At 46.1% G+C, this 13194-nt stretch overlaps 1 protein-coding gene across 2 annotated transcripts in view; it reads right to left on the minus strand.

The window, feature by feature from the left end:
* The window catches only part of IKZF4 (IKAROS family zinc finger 4), a 90510-nt gene extending 77859 nt beyond the window's left edge, over positions 1–12651 (minus strand). Inside the window, exon 1 of one of the 2 annotated variants that reach the window (XM_081181388.1) lies at positions 12268–12651. Coding sequence is in view for 1 of the 2 variants with exons in the window: in XM_081181387.1 (XP_081037513.1) it covers positions 9152–9154 (3 nt within the window). In the remaining variant the exon portion in view is untranslated. Of the gene's footprint in view, positions 1–9151; positions 9262–12267 lie in introns of those variants that run through there. The other variant, XM_081181387.1, reaches the window with a different exon arrangement.
* Between the last annotated feature and the right edge of the window lie 543 nt (positions 12652–13194).

Genomic DNA, 13194 nt, shown 5'->3' on the forward strand with positions numbered 1-13194 from the left:
AATTTGGGGGGGGGGATGTGGGGGAGAGAAGAGACTGAATTTCATTAAACAATATTAATTTGAATCCAGATATTCAAGTAATATATTTGATGTGAAACACTGTGTTAACCAAAAATGCCCTGTTAAGCTGTAATGTACAAATTCTTACAGAGCAGAACTGAATAAAAATCATTACATAAGGATTTTTTTTTAGCAGTGAGGCAGGATTGTAGGTTTCAGCTGAAGTTCAAATAAAAATCTGCAACCATCAACATATTTAAAAACAATCAAATCACAAGAATCTGGGGGTTAATTTATGTTTCGGTTTATGTGCATGTTTATGTTATCATTTTTTTACATTATCTGTTTTGTCAACACTTAATTGAAAGCCTCAGTAAACAAATGTTTCTTTAAAAAGAGACAAAAGCAACATTCATACAGAGAAACAGTCTATGTGGCTGTTACAACTATGGCCCATCAGTACAGTGGTACCTCGGGTTACATATGCTTCAGGGTACAGACTCCGCTAACCCAGAAATATTACCTCGGGTTAAGAACTTTGCTTCAGGATGAGAACAGAAATCGTGCTCCGGCAGCACAGTGGCAGCGGGAGGCCCCATTAGCTAAAGTGGTGCTTCAGGTTAAGAACAGTTCCAGGTTAAGAACGGACCTCTGGAATGAATTAAGTACTTAACCTGAGGTAACACTGTAAATCTGTTTAAAAATCCTGGGCAAGTAAAAAGGTCCTTGGTGATAAAAACAAACAAACAAAACCATAAGAATACCAAGCAAGCCTCTCCACTTGTGACCAAGTGAAGATGCCTGGGCGTCAGGATGATGCCTGACATCTCCATCATCTGGAGGTGCATGCCTGGGGATAACTGGATCTTGACTGTTTTCACACACTAATACCCCATCCTGTAGAGTTCTATCAGCTATATTTTTTCTGCACAACTGGAATGAATTTCAGGAACCAAAATGCTTTTTTGTGCAGTCTGAGCAGGAGCTGTGAACAACGTTATAGTTAATTGTTGTAGCTTGTCTTCACTTAACCCACCCCACTGTCCTGCTCACAGCTGTGAAGAATATCCCTATGTTATGAATGGTCCAGGTCACCATTAAGAAAAACAGGTAGAAATAGGTATACAGTGGTACCTCGGGTTACATATGCTTCAGGTTACAGACTCTGCTAACCCAGAAATAGTACCTCGGGTTAAAAACTTTGCTTCAGGATGAGAACAGAAATCGTGCTCCGGCAGCACAGTGGCAGCGGGAGGCCCCATTAGCTAAAGTGGTGCTTCAGGTTAAGAACAGTTCCAGGTTAAGAACGGACCTCTGGAACAAATTAAGTACTTAACCCGAGGTACCTGTGTGTGTGTGTATGCAGACTGTCCCTGACCCAGTGACTTTTAAGTTCTCAAAGTTCTTAACCTAGCTCAAGATGGTCATCTGAACTAGCCAGATGTCACAGTCAGTCTGTCATTTGAAAAATAAGGGTTTAGAGCCATATTGCCCAAAAATGGCAACAAGAAAGTCTGTTTTGATGACTGTAACCTTGGTTTAAGAAGCTATTTGGAGCCTAGCTTATACATCTGAGTTCCTAACCCTGCTTTAAAATCAATGCTTTTATTATAGTTTTCCAACGTTGGCTCTTTCCTTATATTGTGCTGTTCCAAATAACAACCAGAGTTACGAAACCAGCCCATACTGTGGGCTCAAGCGAATAAGTCATGGGTAGGCAAACTAAGGCCTGGGGGCCAGATCCGGCCCCATCACCTTCTAAATCCGGCCTGTGGACGGTCCAGGAATCAGCATGTTTTCAGATGAGTAGAACGTGTCCTTTTATTTAAAATGCATCTCTGGGTTATTTGTGGGGCCTGCCTGGTGTTTGTGCATGAGTAGAATGTGTGCTTTTATTTAAAATGCATCACTGGGTTACTTGTGGGGCATAGGAATTTGTTCATTTTTTTCTTCAAGATATAGTCTGGCCCCTGACAAGGTCTGAGGGACAGTGGACTGCCCCCCTGCTGAAAAAATTTGCTGACCCCCTGGAAACCCCCAGGGGGTTTCTTTTTGTTACAACAAATCCAATGTTATCAGGTCTCATGAGTAACAAAAATTATACAAACACCAAAAAAAAAACCCTAAAATAAAAAACAGAAAATGTATCAGTAGCACATAATGGTTATCATCTTATGCAGCAATTTCAGTATTCAGGGTAAGTATGACAGACAAAATTCTATGCATGACATTTCTACAAAACAGCTTACTGTTACCAAGTCTTTTTTTTTTTGTTTGTTTGTTTAGTTCTGCCTTAAAGAGAAGACAGACCTGACATTCTCAGGCAGGTCACAGTGGGTTCTTCACCCACAAGGTGAACTTGGAGCCACAACACATGTTACAGACATAAAGAAAATATAACAAACGCAAAGGAAGTCTGTCCACCCAATCTTGCCCCACTTCTTGCGCTGCATATAGCCACCTGCCATTTATATTTGTGTATACACACACCCTAAAGTTCAATCATAATGATAATAAATGTTCCACTGCGAGCAAAATGCACTTCACAGCTGGATTCAGATGCTGAAACTGTCCAGGAATGAGCAATTATTTTAGTAGGTTAGCCCTGGAATATAACATATAATGCAGGTCTCAAAACAGATTGAGGGTATTTTTTAAAAACCAAAAGGCAGGGAAAGGGCAAGGAACCCTTTCCCAACCTCTATTGTATGCTGCCAGCCAGTGCGATGGAAAACCAAGGCAATTAGCAAACAAGGCCAAAAAAAGCAAAGAAAAAAGCAGCATTTAAGTGCCCAATTCACATTAAGAGACACTGGACAATCATAAGTCTCCAACCAGGGATCTCACCGAAGGGATGGGGAGGGATGGACATTTGGCAAGACTAGCACCCAAAATTCGCTAGTAGCCAGCAATTAGCTCCATAAGGATTACAGAGTTAAGGGAAGATTTAGTAAGATCCATAAAGGCTTTACTGTTTTCCCCCAACCCATTGTTTCCATGAGCAGCCGTTTATTTTCCTCTGTAAAGACTTGTTTTCCACTCTTGCTGCAAATAGAAGTTAGTCAGATGAACCAACCATTTGAAGCAAAGGGGAAGAAGGGAGGAGGGGGTGGAAGAGAAAGAGGCAGGATTGTTTGAAACATTTGAAAAGCCAGCCTGGAAGAAACCCATTTGTATTTTTAAACAAACAACAAAAAGCTAATGTAGCTATCAAACTGGCAGCACATTAAACACCAAAGAAAATGTTTTCCTGGCGATCAGTGTGTGTGCTGACACTAAATGGCTTCTGGCGGTGGCATAGAGAAAACTTCATGAAAAACTGGGGAAGCCTGCGCAAAGGGGCAAGACGGAGACGCAGCAATCATAAAAGGAAAGCCTACACAGCATCGTATCATTCTCGAGGCTGCTGGGTTGCAAATGTTTTGGGGCACATTTGCAAACCTTGTAGAGTTATCACAGCTGAAAGACGGGAGGGAGTCAATGGTTTTGTGGAGATCTTTGATTAACACACATACCACGGGGGGGGGGGTGGCATTTCAAGTTTATGTGGGTCAACAGTTAATGTTTAGGCTCCCCAGATTTTTCCAGCAGCAGTTGCAGAGGAGGATCACATTAGTACAGGAGTAGGCAACAGATGCTACACTATTACTGTCTCCCACCTGCCTCAAGCCACGAGCAATAGTTAGAAGGCTAAGAATCTCAAACTTTCATTAAAACGTATTTGCAGGCCTCATGCATGAATACACAGGGGCTAAGACCTGGCCACAGTGATCCATGCGGCGGTCACCTCCACGCTTGACTACTGTAATTCGCTCTACGCGGGGCTGCCCTTGAAGCTGTCCCAGAAACTCCAGCGTGTGCAGAATGCTGCAGCGATGCTCCTCACAGGGTCTCTGCCATGGGAGCATTTTCACCCAGTGCTTTTCCAGCTACACTGGCTCCCAGTGGAGTACAGGGTCAGATTTAAGGTGCTGGTTTTGACCTTTAAAGGCCTTCACAGCCTAGAACCCTCGTACCTACGAGACCGCCTCTTCTGGTATGCCCCACGGAGGACTTTAAGGTCCATAAATAGCAACACCCTAGAGGTCCCGGGCCCTAAGGAAGTTAGATTAGCCTCAACCAGAGCCAGGGCCTTTTCAACACTGGCTCCGGCCTGGTGGAACGCTCTGTTTCATGAGACCAGGGTCCTGCGGTATCTGATTTCTTTCCCCAGGGCCTGTAAGACAGAGTTGTTCCACCTGGCCTTTGGCTTAGAATCAGTTTGATTCCCTCCCCCCCCTTTCTTTTTCCTTTCTCCTCCTGTGAAGAGGCTGCATCCTACTGTTTTAATGTTGTATTTTAATCTTGTTTTTTTAAATTGTATTTTAATCAACTTGTTTTTATTATTGGTTGTTAGCCGCCCTGAGCCTGGTCTTGGCTGGGGAGGGCAGGGTATAAATTATTATTATTATTATTATTATTATTATTATTATTATTAAGAAAACCTTCCCAAAGCCCTGCCCGTTTCATGATTTCAAAGAACTGGATCAGTTTTGAACATTTTAGTTACCCGTTTGGCTGGACGGAAGTCAAGACTTATCTATGCTAAACGGGATCTGGTCATAGCCGTAGGAATGCAAAATGATGCGGGCATTCTAGGCAAAGTTAAGCATTGTTAATTGCGTGCTTATCTTTCCCATGTTAAATACTATAAACTTGAAATGCGTATGAGCAGTGGCCCCCTGGTTCACAATATGTTTCTGATGCAGCACACACTGGGTATCTGCTCCTCCATCAGCACACCACCAGCTTGTTTTACGGTTATGCATCTTCTACACTCCCACACTTTAATATTAAAAGTATTTAACATTTCAATTTAGCATTTCCTACATGCTCGTTCCAACAGAACTCTTGATATCTCCCTTAGGCCTATCTTTGCAGGCTAATGCACTTTAATTTTGTTCTTTAGAAGAAATTTACATACAAATTCCCTCAAACAGCTTCCACCAGGGAGCTGCTTTTTTCAAACAACTAAGCGCATATGACAACATGTTTCGGTCCTTCTGAAGGAAGTTAAAGACTTGCCGCCAATAATAATTGACTTGTGGACCACCGCCAAGATCCAAACACTTCATGCAGGAAGATTCATGCTCCCTATCAACTTGATTTTGCAGAACAATTCTCAGAAAGATTGCAACAGAAAGAGGCAGAGAAATTTTCCACCTTCCCTATTTCCCATGCTACCCTCCCCTCCCCCAGGAGCCAAAACTTCTGCCACAGAAATAGGGAAGAGACATTATGAGGAGTAGATTTACAAGGGACCAAGAGAGAGTAGCAGGTAGCCATAAAAGAAATGGTGATTGTTTTCTGCCCTAGTGTATATAATAAATCAGAAGTCAATGAACTTTTCCAGACATTGGAATCGAAAGGTCTAACACTGTACCACATTTTATTAGCTAGTGGATTGTTCCTATGAGGATTCCCAGGCAAATCTCTAGTGGTGATGGACAGGGGAATTCCATGTCAGCAATTCGGGGAAAGAAACTTCAGCTCAAGAGAATTTTCATCCCCAGGAATGTGGGCAAACAATTCTCCTGTTAGTACAATTTGCTCGTCAAATTTGTATGGTAATCCCATAGGAATAATCCTCCAGCAGACAAAATGTTGAGAAACCGTGCAGTGCAATTTACGATCACAAACTAATTATCATATGGGCAATTATTTGAGTGCTCATCAATACAGTATTACAAAGACAACAAGTTTTTTAAAAAAAAACACACACCAAAAAAGCCCCACACACTTACTTCTTCAGCACATGTCTAGAGTGAGTCACAAAAGTTAGTCCAACATTTGCCCACCGACCCAAGATGGAGTAGCGCTTACCATTAAAAGTAAAGGTGTGTACCACTTCTGAACACTGATATTTTAACAAGTACTGAAGAAACCCAACGAATGTTGCTCATGAAAGGCACACAGTCGTTCCAGATTGAAAAGGTCCACAGTAACTCAGCTTCTCTCTCTTGCCTGCCACAGAGCTCACCCTGACACTTTATGCCTCTCTCCCTGCAACTGAACTCAGATAACCTCCATATCGCAGGGTGGAAGGCCAAATACTTGTGACCCTATAATTCTATTACGTATTGGCTTCCCCTGTCTAAATCAATTTCAAAAAGAAATTTGTATCCCTCTTGGGGAAAAGGGTTAACTGCTAGGCACCATTACCATCAGCTATAAATGGCGACACATATAGAGAGCTGTGGCAAACCACTTTCATTCCACAAGTGGAGTCATAGAGAGCTAAACCAACAACAGTCACACTCAGAGCAAAGTCCACCACCAAATATAACTAACATTTGCTATCTCCCACAGATCACTAGGGTGTCAGGCTGGCAACTGCCATATACTTATAGAGTGCTTTGGAATGATGAAAAAATGTTTCCTGTACAATACAATAGCCTAGTTCGCATGCAACAAACGAGTCTAGCTTGTGAAGTGTAAATCCAGACTCCTAGAGCAGTGTTTCCCAACCTTTTTTGGGCAAAGGCACACTTGTTTCATGAAAAAAATCTCGAGGCACACCACCATTACAGCCCCGTGACGTCAGCGCGCAGCGTCACGCCGGGAGGGACATGAATTGCTAGCAAATTACATAATCACCTCCTTGAGGGCTGGCTCATCTTCTCCGAAGGCAGAACCCCATTAATTAACAGGACAGACTCACACCATAGCCAAGACGAGGGGGGAAAACCTCAGTCATGCACAGTCATGCACATGTGGGGGCTAAATGAGGACGAAGACCGGGCAGAGAGCAGGGTTCAAATCACCCCACCTGGCCAGGACAATCCCTGGGTGCTCCCTTGGGCCACTCGCCTGACCCACCTCGCAGGGCTGTTGTTGCGAGGATAACACGGGGAGAACCACGCGCACCCCCGGGAGCTCCTTGGAGGAGAAAGCGGGCGATGAATGCAATGCACGAAATATATGAGAGGCGACCAGGTTTTGCAGGTGAGGGGCCCCCGCCAGCCTCCGCTTCCAACACCCGGCGCAACGACGCCGAAGTTTCCCCCCGGGCTCGGCTCGGGGAGCAGCGCTGCTCCCCCCCGGCTCCCCTTCGCCCTCCCGGCTCTCTCTGCCGCCCACTGGGGACCCCCCTCACCCGCCAAGTCCGGAGCGCCGGTGGAAGTTGCATGCATGCATGCAGGGCGCCACGTTGCCATTGCATTGCACTGCACTCCATGCAACGCCTGCACGCATGCATTGCCTTGCACGCCCGCCAAGGGGTCTCCCCGCGGTCCGATGCGTCCCCTCCGGCACGGATGCAGCATTGCAAAAATAACCCCCCCGACGCAGCCCTACCTGGGGGGCAGCCTCCGCCGCTCCGCCTCCACGGGGATCCCCGGGCTCCATCCTGCCGCCCGATCTCCGCGGGGGCGCAGGCAGGCTGCGCGGGGTCTGCGCGGAAGAGCCCCTGCCCGCCCGGCCGCCGCCGCTGCGCTCATTCCATGGCCGGGAGAAGAGCGCTTCAAACAAAACGCCCGGCCCACCAGGCCACGCTGGGAAACGTAGTTTGCACACCCCGCGCGGGCGCAGAGCCCAAGGGCGAGGGGACTACGGATCCCGGCAGCCCCCGTGCCGGGGACGGAGGGGGAGAGGCCGGGTGCAGGGATGGAGGGACGGGTGGGCGAGCGAGTGAGTGAGTGGCAGCCGCCAAGCCTTGGCCGAGAGCCAGGAAGGGCCTCCCCGGAGGAGGAGGAGGAGGAGGAGGAGGAGGAGGGAGGCGCAGAGCGGGAGGAAGGGAGGGAACCCCAGGGGTCATCTAGTGACGGCGCCCCAATCGAAAATTTGACTTTTTAAAAAAAAAAAAATCTTTCGAATTTTTTAATTTTTCCCGCGGCACACCAGGCAACATCTCGCGGCACACTAGTGTGCCGCAGAACAGTGGTTGGGAAACACTGTCCTAGAGGCTTATTCCTCTCCAAAAGCCCTGCAAGCGGAAGCCAAAGTTGGTCATTCTTTGGAATGAAAGAAGGTTGCAGTAGATGGGTTCTCATGTCGTGACAAGCCAGACTCTAGTTTGTTTCCTCCCATATGGAGCAAAGTCAGCAATGGGGAGGAGCAAAGTGCTGGTGTAAATTAAACCATGTTTGTTTTATAAACCATGGTTTAACATTACATGCAAATTAGTTCAATATGTACTGTCTTGTCACCCCAAGAAATGAGAGAGGTATGCTGGGTTAACCTTTAAAAAAGACTTTAAAAAGACTTGGTCTAAGGGCATAGAAAGAATGGTGCTCACATTATGGAAAGTCCTTCTAGTAATCAGGGGTGGAGAACCTTTTTTCTGTCTCCAGGACTATGTACCAGTGGTAGGCATGTCTAGAAGCAAAAGTAGTGTGGCCAGACCTAAAACTGGGGGAGCAACAAATGCGACTTATCTGTATACAATAAGCTACATTCCAGCCACGCAAAAGACAAAGGTTTCTACATATCTAAGCAAGCAAGAGCCACTATAACAACTAAAGGACACTCCTGAGAAGGGCTTGAATCAGTGCTAGTGAGGGGTATAGCCTGAGGGGAGCCCTCAAGACCAGATAGGGAGGCCCCAAGTCCTGTGACTTCTCTTCCCTGAAGTAAATGCTTGCCAGAGTCATAGCAAGTACACATGTCAATATGGTTGTGCATAGGAAACATGAGAAGCTTTAGGTATTTTAAGATTCTGCACTATTTTATTTTTTGATAGTTTGAGAAACAATCCACTCTGAGTCTCCAAGGTGAGCTGTTTATGCATCCAGATAAACTAACAGGAATAACTTCTGGGACAAGGGATTTCAGTCAAGGAGTCTGATCCAAACATGAAGATTAATCATTTGGCTGATCTTCTCAGTAAAAGAAAAACTTCAGGAGGCTACAGCTAACTTGAGTCAAAAGTCTTGCTGAGCTTTTGCTTGGATCTATGACAGTTCCCTGTTCCAGTTTTTAAGCTTACCTTCTCCTATGAACTAGAGTAATACAACAACATTGCTAAAGAGTGTGAAAAGAATAAGAGGCAACTGAAAGATTCACCATCATGGTCAAGTCCGCCCTATGTAGGCTTAGTCCAGGCCACCAAAAGACTAAATAAGAAGTTTGCTACACAATGTTAATGGCTGAGGCAAATCTAAACAACTCTTACCATTAAAGAGCAGGTACCAGGAATAGTTCTCTATGATTTTTTGCCATACTGGTAGGCTATTCAGTCTGAGGGGGGTTCTGACAAAACGTCCTGGGGTGATCTTGAGACCACAAAAAGGAAACAAGGTTGGAAGTGGTTGTTGAAGCACATACAGTCCAAACCATTTTAAAACAGGAAGCTGAAATACAAGAGAAAAGGCCACTTTCTCCTGCTGCTCAACAGCCTGCCTTCAAGGTGTGGTGGCAAAGGCCACACCATCCATTTATCGTGATTACAGATTTTTAACTTGTCAAAGCATAATCAGTACTATTCATAAGAAACAAAGCTTTCACCTTAGATAAGCCTGGAATACAATAGCAGAGGAAGTGTTATGGTTTCACATGGTTGTTAGCAACGAAGTAGTCCATGGAGAACCGGTGTAGCATAGCAGCTTGGAGAATGAACTAGGAATCAGGATGTGTCTGGTTCAAATCCCTCCTTTGCCATGAACTAAATAGGTTGCCTGAGGCAAGCCGTTTTCTCTCAGCCTTACAATTGCTAATAGAATAATCACACTGTCCCTACCCTACATGGTTGTTGTATGGATAACAAGATAATGTATGTGAATAATTTAGAACAATCTCATTATATAAATGCTAAGCATCATAGTTCTTTGTATGCATGACTGCAAGCTCTAACCTTGGAAGTGAGTCATTTAAAAACAGTGGGATTTACTAAGAATTAGCCACATATAAGACCGGAAGAATAGACCTGACAGAGAGAATCCCAAAGCTTATCATAAAGTATTGCAGTAACAAATAATGTCCACATTTGATTGTCAAAGAAACTCAGTGAGGTGAGTTTACACAATACACTGTGATAGTTAAGAACAAATATGAAACACTAGCATCCTGAAGTGGGCAACAAGAACATTGTTCCCTTTAGACAAAGGAACTACCATGGCTTAGAAAGTGGCATGGTTTCTAATGCACAGATCCCGGGCTACCCCTGCACTTTACACCATTTGAATAAGTCAGCAGAGAGGTTCGTCTTGAAACCTAACAACCAGTTTGGGGATAAAAAGCCTATCTACAAAGCCAGTGCCAGCTCATGTGACTTAAATGCACCAAACTAAGAAACTTGAAACCTTCTTAAGATTCACTGGCCTGATACATGTCTAGCAGCATTAAACATATGCTAGAGAATGAATGAAGTCCTGCCTTTATCTGATGAGCCTCAACTGACTTGGAAAGAACATTTTGCCCCATGAATAACGCTTTCAGGTGTATATTGTTGCATTCATGACAATGAGAGTCAGCTTGGTTCTGAGACTCTGCTAGGTGGGATCCAATAACTCAACATTTACACATCTCCCAACAAACACCGGCTATTTAGAGAATTTGCCACTTTATAAATATAAAGAAGCAATAGAAAAATAAGGCTGATAATCCAAATGCATGCCAGGAAAAGCATGGCAGACACCTTTCCAACATAACCTTGTTAATATCACGCTGAAAATGTCAGAAACTCTTGCACTACTGTGTCATATTTAATAAAACCCCAACTATATTTTTAAGGAAGCTCATACACACAGAGAAGAGAGCATGTGGAACAAATTGCCCTACTCTTGCACACCCAGCTCTCTTAAGTATAGTTCCACCTTCTCAAACTCCACACCTCCTCTATTCATTGCAGATGCAAAAGCAGCCAAATTTGGGAGCTAGGCAAGCTGGAATTCAGTCCTTCAATTCCAGAACAAGATGCCCATTACAGCTTACCAGTATTTCTCTTAGCATGATACTATGGTAGTTTGAATAAAGAAAACAGTACTCCAAAAATGTAAATCCTGATATATTAGTGTAGAAGAAACTCAACTAAAGCAAAACAGTGAAAATGAACTTTTCATACTATAAGCCTAAAAGTTTCCACATTTCCCCAAACAAAAGAGTGTTTTTTGTTTCAGTTTTTGACTGCATTTTTAGGAGAGATACTCGCATTCCTGTTACTTTTCTCTTGCTCTCTCACACATACAACCACCCAGGAAAAAATATACTAGTCTCATTGTACAAGGGAAATATTAAAAGTTTAATTTAGCAAGAGCTGGAAATGGGAAGTGATTGGAATTTCGACTAACCAGGCTACTAGCAAAGCTTATCATAGAGAAGGTTTGTTTCCTTTCAAAGGTAACCACAGATAACCAAGCTTCGAAGTCTTCATTCAGATTCTTCTCTGCAAGAAGTATGCAGTCAGAAGAGTACAGTAAACAAGCATGCTCCCAAATCTATCAATTCCTCCTTCACCTTCAATTACTGATGCATAATAAGGGATGCATTAGAGGAGGCAACTACACTCAACGATGTACAACAGAGAAGCCTTTCCCAGGGAGAAAAGTACCTTTTGCTAAAGACTTCATGGCAGCCCATCAGAATACAACACTCACAATCTATATGTGTGTGTGTGTGTGTGTGTGTGTGTGTGGCCAGGACCATGTGTGTGGATAAAAAACAGATGCACAGGCAACGCGGAGCCAAACCTATTCAAAACCTGAATGATGGGATTCAAATCCATAGCCTGGCACAAGACAAGAGCCTGCATTTCGTTGCTGTTTCCAGCATGTTCAGAGTAACACTGCCCTGAAGTGACAGGTACCTCTCCTTCCTTGCTTCCCGCTTCTTCTCCAACCCGTATGGCAGATACCATCCCGAAACAACCGCCTCCAGTCAGTCCCCGCCACTCAGGACGAAGCTGAACTTCTAAGTGCTCCTAGCCCTGGGGCTCGACTTCCTGGCCGGGCCCTTCTTGAAAAGCCTCTATTATTAGCTCCTGCAAAGGCGCAGCCCAAGTTTGCGCCTTTCTCCCTGCAGCCAGCTGTTCCTTAGTTACCACCTCTTCTCGCAAAGAGCTGCTCCTGACAGAGCGCCGCACACTTTCCCCCTCTGCCCACAGAGGAATCTCCTTCCTCCCCTCGGAGCCCTCGGCGCCTTCACCCCAACTCCTTCCCCCTCGCCTTGCCTCACCCTCCGCTATCCGACTCCCCACTTCCAGAGACACCTCCCCCCCCCCGCCCGCCTCAGCCCCGCTTTGCTCGTTGTTCCCTCCCGGCCCCCGTCCGCCCGCCCGCCCCTCTCTTTCCTCACCTGACTCGGGGGGGCTCCAGACCCAGCTGCCTCGCCGTGGGGAGGGCCCCCCCGGCCCAGCCGCTGGGAGGGGGGTGGGGGGCGCTGGAGGGGGGCTCAATGGCTCCGCGACGGCGGCTCCATCCACAGCGCCTTCACCTGAGGAGGGACCGAGCCCCCCTCCCCTCCCCGAGCCACTTCCGGTCCCTCTGCTAGGCGACAGGCGCGGGGAGATGAGCGTCGAGAGGCTCGAGTGGTGGTCAAAGAAAGCGCCCAGGGCATCATCATTCCGTCAGGGGGTGGTGGGAGAGGGAGCGCGTCGAGCGCATCGAGCGAAGGCTTTAGAGGATAGGCAAGGAGGAGCGGGTAGAGAACCGAGCGAGTCGATACGGGAACTGATGGGCGGGGGGGGGGGGGAGAAGGGTCGTCGCTGGGGGAGGCGGCGGCGAGGAGGGAAGCAGGCCGAGCACGGAGGCGCCTGGATAGAAGTAGGGACGATCCGAACGCCGGGCGTATCGATGGCGGTCTCAGGAGGAGAGGGAGCAGGGGGCACAAGCTGAACGCCGAGAGCATCGGCTCAGAGCGCTCGCGAAGGGGAGATACTGGGGGGGGGTGTCGGGGCGTGTCTGTCTGGGAGTCCGAATATTCGCCGATCGGGGGACCCCCTCAAGTTGCTCCCCAATCTTAAATTAACAGCAATTAGTCTTGCATCTTAAATTAACAGCAATTATTAGCCTTGCATCTTGAATTAACAATTATTAGCCTTGCATCTTAAATTAACAGCAATTATTAGCCTTGCATCTGCCCCCCGGTCGCCAGCCAGCGATTAATGCAACGTGACAGTTCGAGGCGGGTCCTGCCGTTTCCCCAATTCCAGTCCTTGCAAATCGCGATAATGATGGTTCTAGAGGTGCCGAAGGAACTAATATGTTTGCATGCGGGGGACCG

Source organism: Podarcis bocagei (genome assembly GCF_964188305.1).
Source record: "Podarcis bocagei genome assembly, chromosome: 2".
Lineage (NCBI taxonomy): Eukaryota > Metazoa > Chordata > Lepidosauria > Squamata > Lacertidae > Podarcis > Podarcis bocagei.